Source organism: Rissa tridactyla, chromosome 3 (genome assembly GCF_028500815.1).
Source record: "Rissa tridactyla isolate bRisTri1 chromosome 3, bRisTri1.patW.cur.20221130, whole genome shotgun sequence".
Taxonomy (NCBI): domain Eukaryota; kingdom Metazoa; phylum Chordata; class Aves; order Charadriiformes; family Laridae; genus Rissa; species Rissa tridactyla.
The window spans coordinates 106,251,337-106,266,386 of record NC_071468.1 but is presented as its reverse complement, the minus strand read 5'-3'; the positions used below and the strand labels follow the sequence as shown (position 1 = coordinate 106,266,386).

The 15,050-nt window shown below is 37.0% G+C and overlaps 1 protein-coding gene across 1 annotated transcript in view; it reads right to left on the bottom strand.

The window, feature by feature from the left end:
• The window catches only part of SNTG2 (syntrophin gamma 2), a 276,316-nt gene that overhangs the window by 31,444 nt on the left and 229,822 nt on the right, over positions 1-15,050 (bottom strand). The window contains exons 12-13 of the mRNA XM_054195752.1: positions 10,972-11,088; positions 2,403-2,474 (exon numbers count right to left, since the gene is read on the bottom strand). Of these exons, the coding sequence (XP_054051727.1) occupies positions 2,403-2,474; positions 10,972-11,088 (189 nt within the window). The remainder of the gene's footprint in view (positions 1-2,402; positions 2,475-10,971; positions 11,089-15,050) is intronic.

The following is a 15,050-nucleotide window of genomic DNA, read 5'->3' as shown; positions in this document are numbered from 1 at the left end:
TATTGGATTCTTATTTTTCATTATTAACTTGTATCATAATAAACATAGGTGAGAAGCTTACAATTAGGTAACAAACACACCTCGCCTTAAAATCCATCTTTCATGAGAAGACTCCACTCTCCACCACAGCTTTGCACTAGTACTAACTAGTTAGAATCCTCCTCAAAAAGCAGTTTTTACAAGATAAAGTTTTTCAGTCTGCAATGTAGAAACCATAATCTCAAGATTTTTCCCCATCTTTTTTGGATTTGCTTAGTTTGCCTTATTGTCATTTATACCAAAGAATCAACAGAAAAGAGGTTAAAGTGTTGAATTTCAGCTTTTGCACTTTAGCTAATACATTCATGAAGACTGGCAATTAGGCATTCATTTATTAAAATGTCAAGAACATTAAAGAGTCAAATCTTGGGTTTTGCACTTCTTTTTTCTTAATGAAAAAGTATCACAGAACTTGCTTTAAGGATAGATTACCCTTGAAATTACCAGAGTATTCAAAGAAGGCCTGAGTTTCAAATCAGTGGTAACATTTAAAGGAGAAAAAAAAACAAAAACAAAACCCAAACCACAGCAAAATCATTTCAAAAGCTATAATGAGTATATATTTCATCGGTGCCTGACTTGTTTACCAGGAAAAAGTATATTTTGAAAAAGATTAAGGAGACTGAATAAATAATCTGGGAGAGAATCACTGCTCTTTGCTGCTGTCACAATGAAGGGCAGGACCTGAAGTTGCCCACGTGTACCCAGCTGGAGACACGGTCACATTAAAATAATGCTATGCCAACAAGAATACGTCTGTGCTCCTGCATCCTGCACTCTGGGGCTGAGCTCAAGTCCTGGACTCCAGGATTGCTATTTTCCTGGCATGGCACTAGCCAAGACCCTTCCCTCTTCCCACTTTTGCCAGAGAAGGGAACGTTCCTCCCCTGCCCAGTGACAGCAGGCTTACAACAGAGAAAAAACAGCAGTGAGGGGCTGCGAAACTGCCAGCTGACATCAGCAGAAGCTCCTTTAGAAGCCAGTTAATGGGACCGACACCTCTGTAAAATGCAGACGTCAGTTCATATTTGAGAGATATTTTTTCAGATTTCTACCAAATTCGGTGTGCTCCTTCCTCTGTTGGTTGTAACTTCATCATATTTTCAATTTCTTTCTTTTTTTTTTTTTTTTAAATCACAGTTAACAAAATTGGTGTAGGAACATGCTGTTGAAAGTCAGTTTGGGACAAGTAGTTTGAGCAATCAAGACATGGAAACTCCCTGCCACCCCATTCTTTGAAGAATTTGGTCATTTAGCGCTAAGCAGAAATGCCCTCTATGCTAAACAGGGCAGTAAAGGAGAATGGAGTGTTATTGTCAGGTCTGTAATTATTTTTTTCTTTTTCACTTTTCCTTCTGATAATTGTCCTGAATAACTGCACTGCATCTGAAAAAAAAACTCAACCTAACCCAAACCAAACCCAAAAAACTTAAGCAGTTCTCCTTTGGTGCAATGCCAAATCAGGATCTGTATAGGTAGCAGAGCAAAAACCTTCCTTCTCTGTAACACTAGTACATGGTCAAAGGAGGAACAGCAGAGAGAAGGACAGCAACTGGCGAGAACTAAAGCTGATTTTTAATATTTTCAGTGAACTGGCATTTTATCTGAAAAGACTTATCTTTTTGTTTTGTTTTTCTTGATAATATGTTTGTTTTTATGCTCTTGGGCAAGTAGGCTCTCATCTAGCCTTACCTCACCTGCAAAGCAGTTTTTGATTAGCTGGTAGAGAACCAAATTAATCTGTTTGATGCAACTTATTTGAAAATGTCTTCTGTAAATCAATTATTTAAACAGTCTGATAAGGTTTTGCCCAAATTCTTGCTTGGGACAAGCTAAACAGAAAACATGGCACTGTCTCTAGGTGGTGGAAAAAAATGAAGAATTCTATGGTACACAAATGCCTACTACAATATTTGCAAATTCAGATGATCTAAAAAGGACATAATTTTATACTTCTCATAACTGAAATTAAATAAAAGTATCTTTATACAGATCAAGAATTACACCAAAAGCATTCTTCATCCCACTCACTTAAAAATCTGAACCACTAAGAAAAAAAGCAATATCCAGCTTCATTATGCTCAGCTGCATCTCACCTGTACTTCACACAACCAGCTCTAGTATCAAACATTTTCTTTAATGTGGAAGCATGTTACTAACTTGTTCACTTGGAGCTTAATCCATTTGCCATATTCCCTTAGACTTGCATAGCTAATGCACTAGCAATTACAAATAGTTTTTTTAACAGAGGAACCATTTGAATGTTAGCTAATCCTAGTTAAGATTAATTTGAGTTTATCATTAACAGGCAATAGCAAGCTTTCTTTACTGCATAATATCATTGTAATCATTAGGAAACCTACCTTGTGAATTTTAAATAGAACCTCACAGAGGTTATAGATTTTTTCAGCTCGTACCCAGTCTAGTGTGCTTACCTATAACATCAAAAGACAATATTAACAATACATTCTTTACTCTAAAATCATGTGCAGATGAAAAAAACTAAAAAGATTTCACCCATCATTATTCTACTGGAATAAAGGCGCATTACTACATTTAATATCCAGCGTTTAGAAGCATTTAGAAAAGACTGACAAACAGCATTCAATTCTTAAAGAAGCACCACCTACAGGAGTCTTATTATAATAAAAAGGTATTAAATAATTTCACTGATTTTTTTCCCCCATTATTACTACACTATGATGGAAACCTCTTTGTAATCTCTGTGGTGAGTTACATCAGCATATTTATTTTCCAATATGCTAACACAGAGAACCCAGAGTCTCCAACCCAGAGTCATTCAGCTTTATGTCTCAATTAAAAAAAAAAAAATAATCTTACAATCAACAGACAAAGATGTGTTCCTTTTTTCAGATTTGAGTTTACATACACTAGGGTACCAATATCTTAACATTTATACTAAAAACTGAAAAGGATTATGTGACTGCAATATTTGAAATGAAGAAGGTGCTTAATAATGAATATGAAAAGACATATTTTTTGTTTTCTTTTGATTTCGTTACTTAATCTTGTTGACATGACAATCTGTTGAAATCTGACAGTTAGAATGATATTCAAAGTTTTTGCCTAAATTCTAGTTCATGATATAATGTGATAATCTCTTTTCTTTTAAAAACAGTGCTTAGCCTATGTAGTTCAAAAAAAAAAAAAAAAGAAGAACCTATACATAAGAAAAATACAAGGGGAATACACATTATTTTTCTTACATATTTTAGAGCAAAATCCTAGCTCTTGGTGAATGCACAGGAATACTTGCATAGATATATGAAGAATTTGACTAAATTGTAAATCTGAGGCTTTTAGCACGTGGAAATAAGTGTTTTGGTGACTCTAATAGCAAATTGGATACCGTAAATTGCAACTTTGTCGTGTTGCCGCCTCCCTCCCAAAAGAACGAAAGCAGAACAATTAAATTAAATACTTTAGGTAAAGCAAAATTTCGCTGTAAAACATCTGGCTTCTGTGGATGAAACTTAACTACAAAAAACCTATGACATTCAATAACAGATTCTTTTTCTCTGTATTCACCACAGTAGCACACAGTTCACCTATAACAACCAATCTTGTTACTGATGTTTTGCACGAAGATCAACACGATTTTTTAAAATTTATTTTTCAATTGAATTTCCAGGTCTTCATAAATTCTAAACCATTAGGTAAAATGGTAACTAAATGGTGACGATCCAAACCAGTACAACACTTAGGAGCAGACTGATGTGACTTCTGCTGACTATTAAATGTTATTTCAGAGTGCTGTTGGAGGAGTAATGTGAACTTGGTGTTCGATTCTTTCTAATCTTATATGCTCTTATGTCCACTCCAATTGAAACTAATGAACGTGATTACTGAGTAGACCTCACAGCTGTGTGTTCCAAAGCGGTGTTTCAGAATTCACCTGGATTCTTTCTTCTTAATGTGGAAAGCATCCCATCTAAATTTAGCCATCAGAAGCATCTAACCTTAACAACCCAATCTAATTCTTAATAATCTGATCTTAATTTCAACATATTGTGAAAGAAGAAAAAAAAAGAAAAAAGGCAGTGCTTTCTCCCCATTTCTTTAACTTTAGATTAGATCTTTAACTTCAGATTAGATCTTTACCTTCAAGATGACTAAATTTAGATGAGATGCATCCCCTATTGCAAATGGGACTGAACACCACTAGAAGAGACAGATGTATCACCACATCTTCTCAGGATATAAAGGGATTCATATTCTAGGGGTCTCCATTTGAAAGGTTTTATATTTTAACAATCAAATAAAAAACATCACTTGAACACAATGCATGCAGTAGAATATGTAAAAGCATGTTATATACTTTCTCCTTCTGTTTTATTATGAGCGATTTCTCATCATAAATTAAAGGTCAAAACATTGCTTATAGCTAACTTTAAAAGTACTTGGTGCTGCTTTAAAGGAACATTGTCAAATTTAAATCTAATGTTAGCTGGTTTAGAAAATTAATTTAAAGCAATTTTAGATATTATACTTGTCCTCCCATCACTTAATAAAATGTTACAATTTTTAGTCATACATTTCTGATTTTTAGATTTCTATTACTTTTTGCTTCTAGTAAGGTTCATTCAATATTTTATTTGAGTTTTGCTTTGTAATTATTGCTACAAGTAGGCAATAACACAAGTTTAGAAATAACTGAAAGTGAGGAATTATAAAGCTGATTCATAAAGCAATATTATACATTTAAACATGCTCACATAGAGCAAGTACAGCAGGTCTTTGCTTAATCTTATTTACAGGGAAATATTTTTTACTTTTGGTGGCGGTTTTGAAAAGAAAATAATTAAATAATACAGCTTTTGGGCCATTACTGTTGATCCTCAAAAGGGATCTTCATGCTTCTTGCAAAATAGGTTTACAGCCTAGAATGGTGGTTAGGTCATTATTTGGTCTTGAATTTCTCGAAGGGAAAGATTCTTTTCAATCTCTGTTAAAAGCAGGAGAATCCTTCATTCCTGTTAGTGGCTAGACAAGATATAAAAGCATAAGCACCGACTTAACCTGCCGTTTATGAAACTGATTTTAGTGACATAGGCTGTAACCTAAAAGCTGTTGAGACGTGACTAAACTTTCATTTGCTCTTTTCATTTGTTTTGATTCCTGAAGATTAATTTCAACTGTTGGGGTTCTTTGCTGCTATTAACAATACTACTCTGGACAATGGTGACACTGCTGTGCCATTAAATTCACTCTGAGTACTTCAGCCTTCTGCCCATTATCTTGTGCTTCTCTTTTATCCTTGGACTCTCTGTAACCTCTTAGGAGGTTTTCAGCAGAGATAGCCAGTGATGATGGTAACTGTCAGCACCTATATAAGCCAAGATTTTCTTTTACTGTGTATGTCAGAGACAGGCGACCATAAAGCCAAGAGTGAAACAGACTGAATACCACAGTGTGCAAGGTCATCAGGAGAACACGAATGACATGTTGAGAGGGATTTTAAGGAGGAGGGGAAACAAACATACTACAAAGGGATACTGGTAACCAAACAGGCAGCTGACATTATTTACAGTTTTCTCAAAACTACCATAGTATGTCTTAAGTTTAAAATGTTACTGTTATAGACTGCATTGCTTTTAAAAAAAAAAAAGTCACAAATGATCACATACTTCTCGTCAAGAGAAAAGCTGGAAAGAATCCCAAAAGTTCACAAAAAGCGCAATATCCTTCATTTGCTTTAGAGGATGTTTCAGTTTATGGCAGGCTTATCCATCATCACACATTTAACACAATCATTTAATCATAGGTAACTAAGATAAATGAGATACTGAAATATACTCCTTAGGCAATAAAAAAGTTTTTCTCATTATCCCCCCTTGGAATTGTTCCTGTAGGTATTCTTTACATTGCAATTTGTTGAGATTATTTTTGCATGACAAAATAATTATTTTTTAGTAAAGCATTTGACAAAATGTTTCAAAAAAGATATATTTAGAATGGGTCACCTAAGGAGACGTACTTTCATTCATATGAATTCAGTTCTGACAAGGTGTCAAAAATAGTGTCAAGATACATGAAAGTACCAGTTAGCATCCACTGAGCTTCCACTTTAATTCTTGTTTGTCTAATATATGAATTTGTGACCAACAGGAGCTGAATGTTATTATTATTGGAAGACCAACTCCTTAGCTAACTCAATGCATTATGTGCATTGTATTCAATACTTAGGTTTGTAGGTATTTGGCTATATTAATCCTTCCATAAAGATTGTAAAATAACACATTCATATACTCATCAATAACACTGAGCAGATCACAGAGATAATAAAAATGAACAAAGATAGAAAAATAGGAACCTGAAGTTACAATTTTAAGTCCATAATGAGAGACTGAAATAAGTATGTACAGTTATGAAAGTGCTAAGTGTTGTAGAAGTACTTTTTCCTCAGTGTCAGTTTCTCCTAATTATCTCATGTTTTAACAATTGGCATTAAAGTGGTTTTACGAAAATAAATAAACTAGTAAAATCTAGTTTTATGTAGCCAGACCAAGCGATCTCAGCATCAGTTCAGGCTCATATTCCAAATATACTTAGCGTTAGATATGTGTGTTAATCATCGATTTCTCTTTAAAAAGTTATGATTTGAAGTAGAAAGAAAACAGTAAAGTTAAACTCATTTTGACACAAACATGTAGAATCATAGAATTTTCCAGGTTGGAAAGGACCTTTCAGGTCACCGAGTCCAACCATCAACCTAACACTGACAAAACCATCACTAATCCATGTCCCATGTCAGATCCTAGCAAATATGTGAACAAAATAAATAAAGGCTTGTGTGTAGAGTTAGAAAATTCACCAAAAGCATTTGTGGCCAAGTCTATGCCCTCCAACTCATTATCACTTCTTTCCTAATATGCTACACTGACAATATATATAAAGTAAACTACAAATACAAGTATTTGGAAGTTACCTAGCAGTATTCTCTAACATTCAAAGCACTTGCTCATGTGCCAATTACGCTATGCAAGCTTATGTTCTCTGTAGGGTTTTTCAAAGATGGAACTATTTCTATGACTTTCATATTATTCTTGTATTTATTCCTTTTCTTAAAATGATAAAGAGCACATGCAGTGATTGCCTAGCTGCCTTCATGTAAAGCACATCAGTGCTATTTATTTAATCAGGTTGAAAAAGACATTTTTGTAATTAAGGGTAACACAACAGCTCCAAAGATATGGCTACTGGAAGACTTGAAACTAAGAACCATATTGAACTATGAGGAAGACATAAAAAAATCAAACAGTACAATCCTCCCATACCTATAGCCCGTGTTCCATAAAAATAAAACATTTCATTTTTCTGGAAATTTTCAATGACATAAAAAATGGTTTAGTTTTGAATGACAATTGTGAATACTGTCTCCCCAATTTCTCCTAGGATATGAATTCAGAACCTTTTAAAGATCTGAAAATTGACAGAAGTTTATTAGATGCTTTTAGAATGTAATAAAATACTGCTTGTATATTAACAGTGACAAGAATAATTTCTATTTGTTCTATGGTTTTTCACGTGTGTCACAATTCCAATATATCCATCTGTAAATGAAATCTGTAAATTTCTTAAATACAGTCAGATAAGCTACTTCAGGGATGCAGAAAGACCACTCTCTGTTAATCACACCTCTCTTGATATTTACTTCTATGGTGAAGCTTCTACATTTTTGGAAACACCATCTGAGATATTGTTGAAATGGAGTATAAATAGAACATTACTTACCATAGTAATTTCTTTCATATTATAATATCCACATTTTTTCCACAATTTTCTTTATTTTTGCCCATGGGTAACTATGTTTTCCATTCTTACGAAACTTAGCAGCTGTATTTACATTCATATCATCTTTTACACACAATGAAATAGAAAAAGAGTAGAAATTGTACCAGATCCTTTTACAAGCAGTTTTAAAGTTATGGGTAAGGTGATTACAACTAAAGATAACTGTATGACTAGTAGGTCATCTACTCTGTGCACACTGCATTGGTACATAGACACACTACATTGATTCAGTATACAAATGGCAATAACATCAGAGAAACATCTCTGAAATAAAACATGTTAAACATCTTCTAAAGATCAAGCAAGTTAAAACATCTGCATTTTTGTGAAAGAACAATTGATTTTTTAATGCTTCACTTAACATAGTAGAAAGAAGTAAGCAGGAGTAATGGTAAGAGCAGTACAATTAAATATCTCTAAAAACAGTGAAACAGCTGTATGCACGGCTTTGTGTGGGGACCTGTGTTTCCAGCTACAGAGCTGCAACATGCGACACAGAACCAGTACCAGGCCACAGTGCGGGTTGGTGGCTCCCTGGGTGCCATGGGAGCTCCTCTGGGGTCTGGCAGGGCAGGGTCCTCGCCAGCCAGGGCCCATCCCATCGCCCTGTAGTGGGTTGACCCAGTCCGACAGCTAAGTGCCCACACAGGTGCTCGCTAACTCCCCATATCCCCACAGTGGGATGGAGGAAAAGAACAGGAAAAGCAAAATCAAGAAAACTCATGGGTGAAGGTAGACAGTTTAATAAGTGATGGAAAGAGGAAAAAAACCTAGAGATGCAAAGGTTGATCGCACCCTGCCTGCCCCACGCAGACCGATGCCCAGCCAGTCTCCAGGCAATGGCTGCTTTTGAAGACCAAATCCCTGCTTTTTATTGCTAAGCATGATGTTCTTTGTTACGTAATATCCTTTTGGGCCTATCTGCGTCAGCCTATCTGTCCTGGCCATGTTCCCCTCCCAGACTCTTGTCCACCCTCAGCCTACTTGCTGGGTGAGCAGTGTGAGAAACAAGAGAAAGGCTGTGCAAGCAGTGCTCAGCATCACCCAAAACACTGGTGTGTTAGCACTGTTTTAGTCACAAATAAGAAATTCACTGCCATATGAGCTGCTATAAAAAAGTCACCTCCATCCCAGCCAGGCCCAGTACATGCCCCAGCTGGGGGCAGGGCAGCCATGGGGACTGGGGGCAGCCCCAGCTCTGGGCACCAGGCACCTCCCCAAGGACAGGGACGGGCTGAGGCTGGGCCTGAACATGGGCCTGTGGGTGGTCTTGGCTCGTTGGGGTCCATGGCTGGCCAGGACAGGGCTCTGGGGAGCTACAGACTGGTCCTGCTGTATTGCTGGGGTAGAGGCTGACAATGGATGCTGCAATGGGGTCCTGGGTTGTGGGAAGGGTGGGGGGAGCTCCAGGGAAAGAGGTCAGGGGCAGTCGGGCATGAACTGCCCTCAGGACACTGATAATCAGCTTCCAGGTGTGGCTTTAGATACACATTTGAATTCTCCAGGTGGGTGGTTGTTGGAAACTGTCGATTTCCTGTTTTATTTTTTTTCCCCTGACAGAAAACCTCTGTGTAATGATTAAATAGCATGAAAACTAGTCAACAGGTTTTATGATTTATAGGCCCTGTCCCACTTACTGCTGTATCTGAGTACCGGGATGACATAACAGACTCACCAAAGGGGTCCCCTTTGTTCATTGTTTCGAAAAGGCACTTTTTCTACAAAAAAATTGTGCAGAAACACAGTAGAGCACAGTAGATACTGACGAGTAACATGGTACGAATACTACCAAACATTCATCCTCACTTGTCTGTTCTTAGTAGAGTGCTGAACGTGATAAATGAAGTAGTTTATCACCAATTATATCAAGTAGATGGATAGTTTTAATTATATCAAAAAAGTTTCTTCAAGAACAGGTCTGAAAACAATAAATAAAATTTATAAAGGAAAAGCATTCATGTGATGTGTTATTTATTTGTTTAATATTTTTGTATTGTTTTTGCATTTTAATTGGATTGTAGTAATTAAATCAAATTTTAGTTCCTTGACTCAACATATAGGCAAATAATTTTTTACAGGGGAAAAAAACCCAGCTTTTCACAGATGCATTGTCTCATTTTAAAGAGAATACTATTGGCCATTTAAAAGTGCCTGAAGTTAATAGGAATCATTGTATTTAGAATTTCAATCTAGAGAGAGAAAAATGTTACTGATTGCTTCTCACTGCGGTTCATAAATGAGGTTTGAAGAGTATGTATTTCCCAAAGGTACTGCAGATGGTAGACATGTAAAGGATCAGATTTTCTTTGGATCAGCTGAAGAAATTTGGAGACTGACCACCCCCTGAGCCAAACCGTAAGGACGCTTTGAATGAATTGAAATTGCATTCTAATTCCGCATTTTATTCTTTTTGATTTGTTTAAAGCAAAGGCTCTCTGGAGAAAAAACGAAGAAAGGATAAAACAATACCATGTGATACGGGTCACTTTTTAAAAGTTGAGAAATCTACAGCTCATTTCTGTTTCATTCTTTTAAATTAATTTTTATTAGGGTTTTCTTTAGAGACGTATTAGATAAGTCATCTGTTGTAAAACAGAATTCTCGTTACTACCTACGTAAATTATCAAAGCAAGATGGTGTCATTTGTTCAAACTGTATTCTTAGCATTGGATTCTCTGTAACAGTTCAATCCCTTGCCTGTATGCAAAATTCGCAAGTATCTACTAATACTATGGATGGTGTATTTCATGATGTATCTTGTCTTTAAAAAAACAGAGTAACTACCAGCTCATTACATCTGCCAAATACCTTAGAATAAACAAGGTAAGAAATATTTGGCCCAACAAACCAGAGAAAAATTTGAACTGGACAACTTTAAAAAGTAAAATCCTAATCCCTATTTGGAATTCTTTGAACTATCCAGGTACGGTAAGATTTTCAGAGGACCTTGAAAGAGGTTAAATATCTAAAGCTTATTAAAATTCAGTGGCATCTATGGCTTTAACTTCTTTTGAAATCTCAGCTGACAATGTCACTTAGTAAGGAAAAACAAACCCAGACATAACAAACAGGTTTCCATTTACAATGAAACCGTTACAAAAATATTATTTTTTTTACCGGTGGAGTGCTGAAAATGTAGAAGGATGAACCCTTCAGTGCCAGAAACTTGAATTTGTAGAGCTGAGATGAATCAGTTCCTTCAAGTCTCTCATTTACCCATCCCATATGTATAACCTGTAAAAGAAAATAATTGAAAATTAAAGCTCTGTTCTTCAGTGAAGCATAAGACATACCTGAATAGGTCAAGTATTTTCACAAGGAAGAGTGGTCCTATTAGAAGTGGATGCATCATCTGCTTCTTCACATTTGCCTTCCCACCACTCCCGTGCTCTTGAAGTATATGGTATCATGCCACTGTGTCAGAAGTCCTCGAAGAGACTTAAACTTACAGTACAGGTTGTCTGAATCTTGTCTGAAATAATCACCATTTAAAAAGCCACCTATATATGTCTCAGCAGACTGCCACTTGAGCCAGCAGAAAATCTAGATGTACTGAAATAGTTCAGCCATCAGTTTATAAAAACGTGATCCCACACTTTCTATATTACAGTCAAAACATGGACATACTGACATTTCTGCATGTACCTCTAAAGAAATACACCTGAACAAATCACTAGATTTATCTGAAATCAAACAGCTTCTATATAGTCATGTTTGCTACTGTTAACAAACTGTCTTTGTCACACTGATTGTCTTTCAGAGTTTATATACTTTTTTATATACACTTTATCTCACGATGATTTAGGTGTCAAATTCAGTTGTTATTTGCTCTAACAGTACATGCCTTTATGTTTCAGGTAAAATAATTTAAAGAAAAAATAAAACTAAGAAGTAAAACTGCATGCTTCCTTTTTGAGGTAAACGCAAATTTATAAAGGAATAATCCCATAGTGTGGTAGCGGAATACCGTGATTGTAGTTATCCACCAAAAATAACAAATGAAAACATTTTAGGCTTCATTTTACATACATTGGGAGGAACATACTGCCCTTGCAACAGGTACTCAAATCTAGAGTGATCTACCAATCAGAATATACAGCTGTTGCTGACAGGCTTGTTCATTTTCAATTAAGGAAAACATTGAGGAGTTACACAGGGACAGAAACATCATAACACTTGTGAATACACTGAGCCCACACAACTTTGCTGGAAGTCAGTGGAAACAGCCTGAAAATTTCATTAAATTGCATGAAAACTTCAGCACTTGTTCTACAGACAGAATTGGGAAAAATGTGATGATCTCAGGAATGCTTTTCTATTGAAAGCTCAAGTGTGCGTACCTGTCATTATTACCAACAGAGCAGAAAGGTGGAAAGAATGGTAGTTTAGATGCATGTTCATGCTCTTATATCATGAAAATCTCACACGTTGTTTTCTAACTTTGTTATTTAATGTATCAATTATGTCTCTTACCAACAAATTTATTCAGAAATAAATAATAAATCAATATGTTGAGCCAGACAGTCCTTCTCTGTACTCTTCTACCAAGCTCCAGCATTAACATTTCAAGGAGATCTAAGAAACAGCACAATAAATACAGTAGGACCTCCAGTTCTCAATTTGCTATTCTGTAAATTTAATAACTCTCCCCAAAACACTGTTTCTATAGTAGTCAGCAAAGGTTTAGAAACAGGATATTCAGACACGTCGTTATTTTATCAAAATATACTATAGTTACATTGATAATCTACTAGAAACTACACTATACATTGAGTTTATCAGCATGGTAATATAATATCAAATAATACAGACAAAAAGAATACTGTCCAAATCACAGGGCACAAACAATACAATATTCTCCTTTACATTCATAAAGTCACGTTTGCTGACTTGCAAATGGACACCATCTATTGAACTGTAACAGCATTAAAATCTTTACTAAAAAGTAGTTTACTTAGTAATTGATTAAATTAAATTGATAAGGAAAGGATGTAACTATCTATTATGTTCTTCTTTCATCACCATTATCATCACTTTATCCTTACAGCAGGTTTATCCTTACAGCAGCACTTACCAAATAATTTTGGAATTATCCACAATGTCAAATGGCAAAACTAAGTCCTCCAATCTTGACATCACTGATTAGCTCGCTTGCGTTGGTGACCATCACGTCCAGTATCGTATCCTTTCTGGTGGGCTGTCTATTCCCTGACTTAAGAAGTTATTCCTGATGCACCCCAGGAGTCTCCTGGATTGCCTACCGCTCGCTGTGCTACTTTTCCAGCATATGTTCAGGTTGCTGAAGTCCCCCAGTAGGATGAGAGCCTGCGAGTGCAATGACTCCTGTAGCTGGAGGAAGAAGGCTTTGTCAATAGGCTCCCCCTGATCATGTGGCTTGTAGTAGACACCAACCACAATGTCCCCTTTGTTGCCTGGTTCTCTTACTCTTACCCATAGGCTTTCAACCTGCTCGTGGCTATTCAGAGACAGCTCTTCACACACTAGCCATTTCTTAATGCAGAGGGCAAAGGTTCCTTCATCCTTCATCACTCTTCTGAACAGCCTGTAGCTATTGATAGCTGCACTCCAGTCATGGGATTTGTCCCACCAAGTTTCAGAAATGGCAACCAGGTTGCTGCAGCACGGTGGCTTCAAATTCCTCTTGTTTGCTGCTCATGCTGTGTGCATTGATGCAGAGGCACTTCAGCTGGGCTGTCAGTGTGTCACCTTAGAGGAAGCTCCCTAAATTCCTTTGAAGTATGTCACTGGTGTATCCCTTTTGGCTCCCATTACCTAAGGAGCCCCTGGGTCATCTCTGTAAGACTTCAAGCGGGCTGCCAGAATGTCTCAGAGCAACATGCTGAGGGCCCTCGCTAGCACCCCGTTCCTCTAACCTTGGTGTGACATCCCACAGCTTGTCATGGGCAAGCCTGATATTATCCCTCTCCCACTTCAAGTCTAGTTTAAAGCTCTGCCAGTGAGCCCTGCTAGCGTGTGATCAGTCTCTCTTCCCCCTTTCAGAAAGATGAACCCCACCTGATGCCAGCAAGCCTGGTGCTGTGTAGGCCATCCCATTATCAAAAAACCCAAAATTGTGTTGATGACACCAGCCATGGAGCCATATAATGATAGACTGGGCCCACCTGTTTCTTCCGATGTCGTTGCCCACAACTGGAAGGAGAGAGGAAAAAATAACCCGTGCTCTAGATTCCCTTACCAACTGCCCCAAAGTCTTGAAGTCTCTTTTCATTGCCTTTGGACTACGCATTGCTGCTTCATTGCCACCCACATGGAAGAGCAGTAATGGGTAATAGTCTGAGGGCCGTAACAGGCTAGGAACTTTCCTAGTGATGTCCTTAACCCTGGCCCCAGGCAGGTAGCAGACTTCCCTAAGAAGAGGGTCTGTCTGGCATATTGGACCCTATTTTCCCCTCAGAAGGGAGTAGCCTACAACTATAACCTATCTTTTTCCCTCGTGGAGGTGGTCGTGATATGGGGGGTAGGCCTTTCTGACCTTGGCAACACCTCTGGTGAAGATGGACTGTCATCCACATCATCCATTGACTGGTATTCCACATCCAGAGACTCATAACTGTTGCAGAGAGGTACTTGGGAAGGCGGGGTGGATAAGGGGGAGGTTTGTCTGCTGCTCCGAGAATGGACTTGCCTCCATTCACTTCTCTCCTTTAAGCTACTACCTTTGAATAAATAAGCAACTTTCTTTGAATAAAATTCTAAATTTAGAAAGTGGGCACTGAATTTTTCTCACTGAAGTAAAATGTTTTTTTTTTTTTCTTTTTTCAATGAAAATGTGCTTTATGTCAAAGTTTTCTGTCTATGAAATGGAAAGAATTTCCTTTATGTATTTTGTGAATTCATGTGAAGGCCCTATCACTGTTGTATTCTTATCTATAGCTGCAAGATGTGATAGGAGCTCCAAATTTTATAGCCTCAATTTAATGTAGCACTTAATGTTTTGGATAATACTCTTGAGTATGTATCTAGTTACAAACAGAAGACTGCATTTTTTAATTAGCTGCAGACATTTTTTGGGCATGTGTTCTAAGTGTTTTACTGAAATGAAACTCTATTATTACTATTTTTATTGCAGTCGCACCATACTGTGACCAGTCTACCTGTGGTAGACCAGAATCAAGAAATTTGGTTTGAAGTATACTCTTCTCCACACGGCAAAC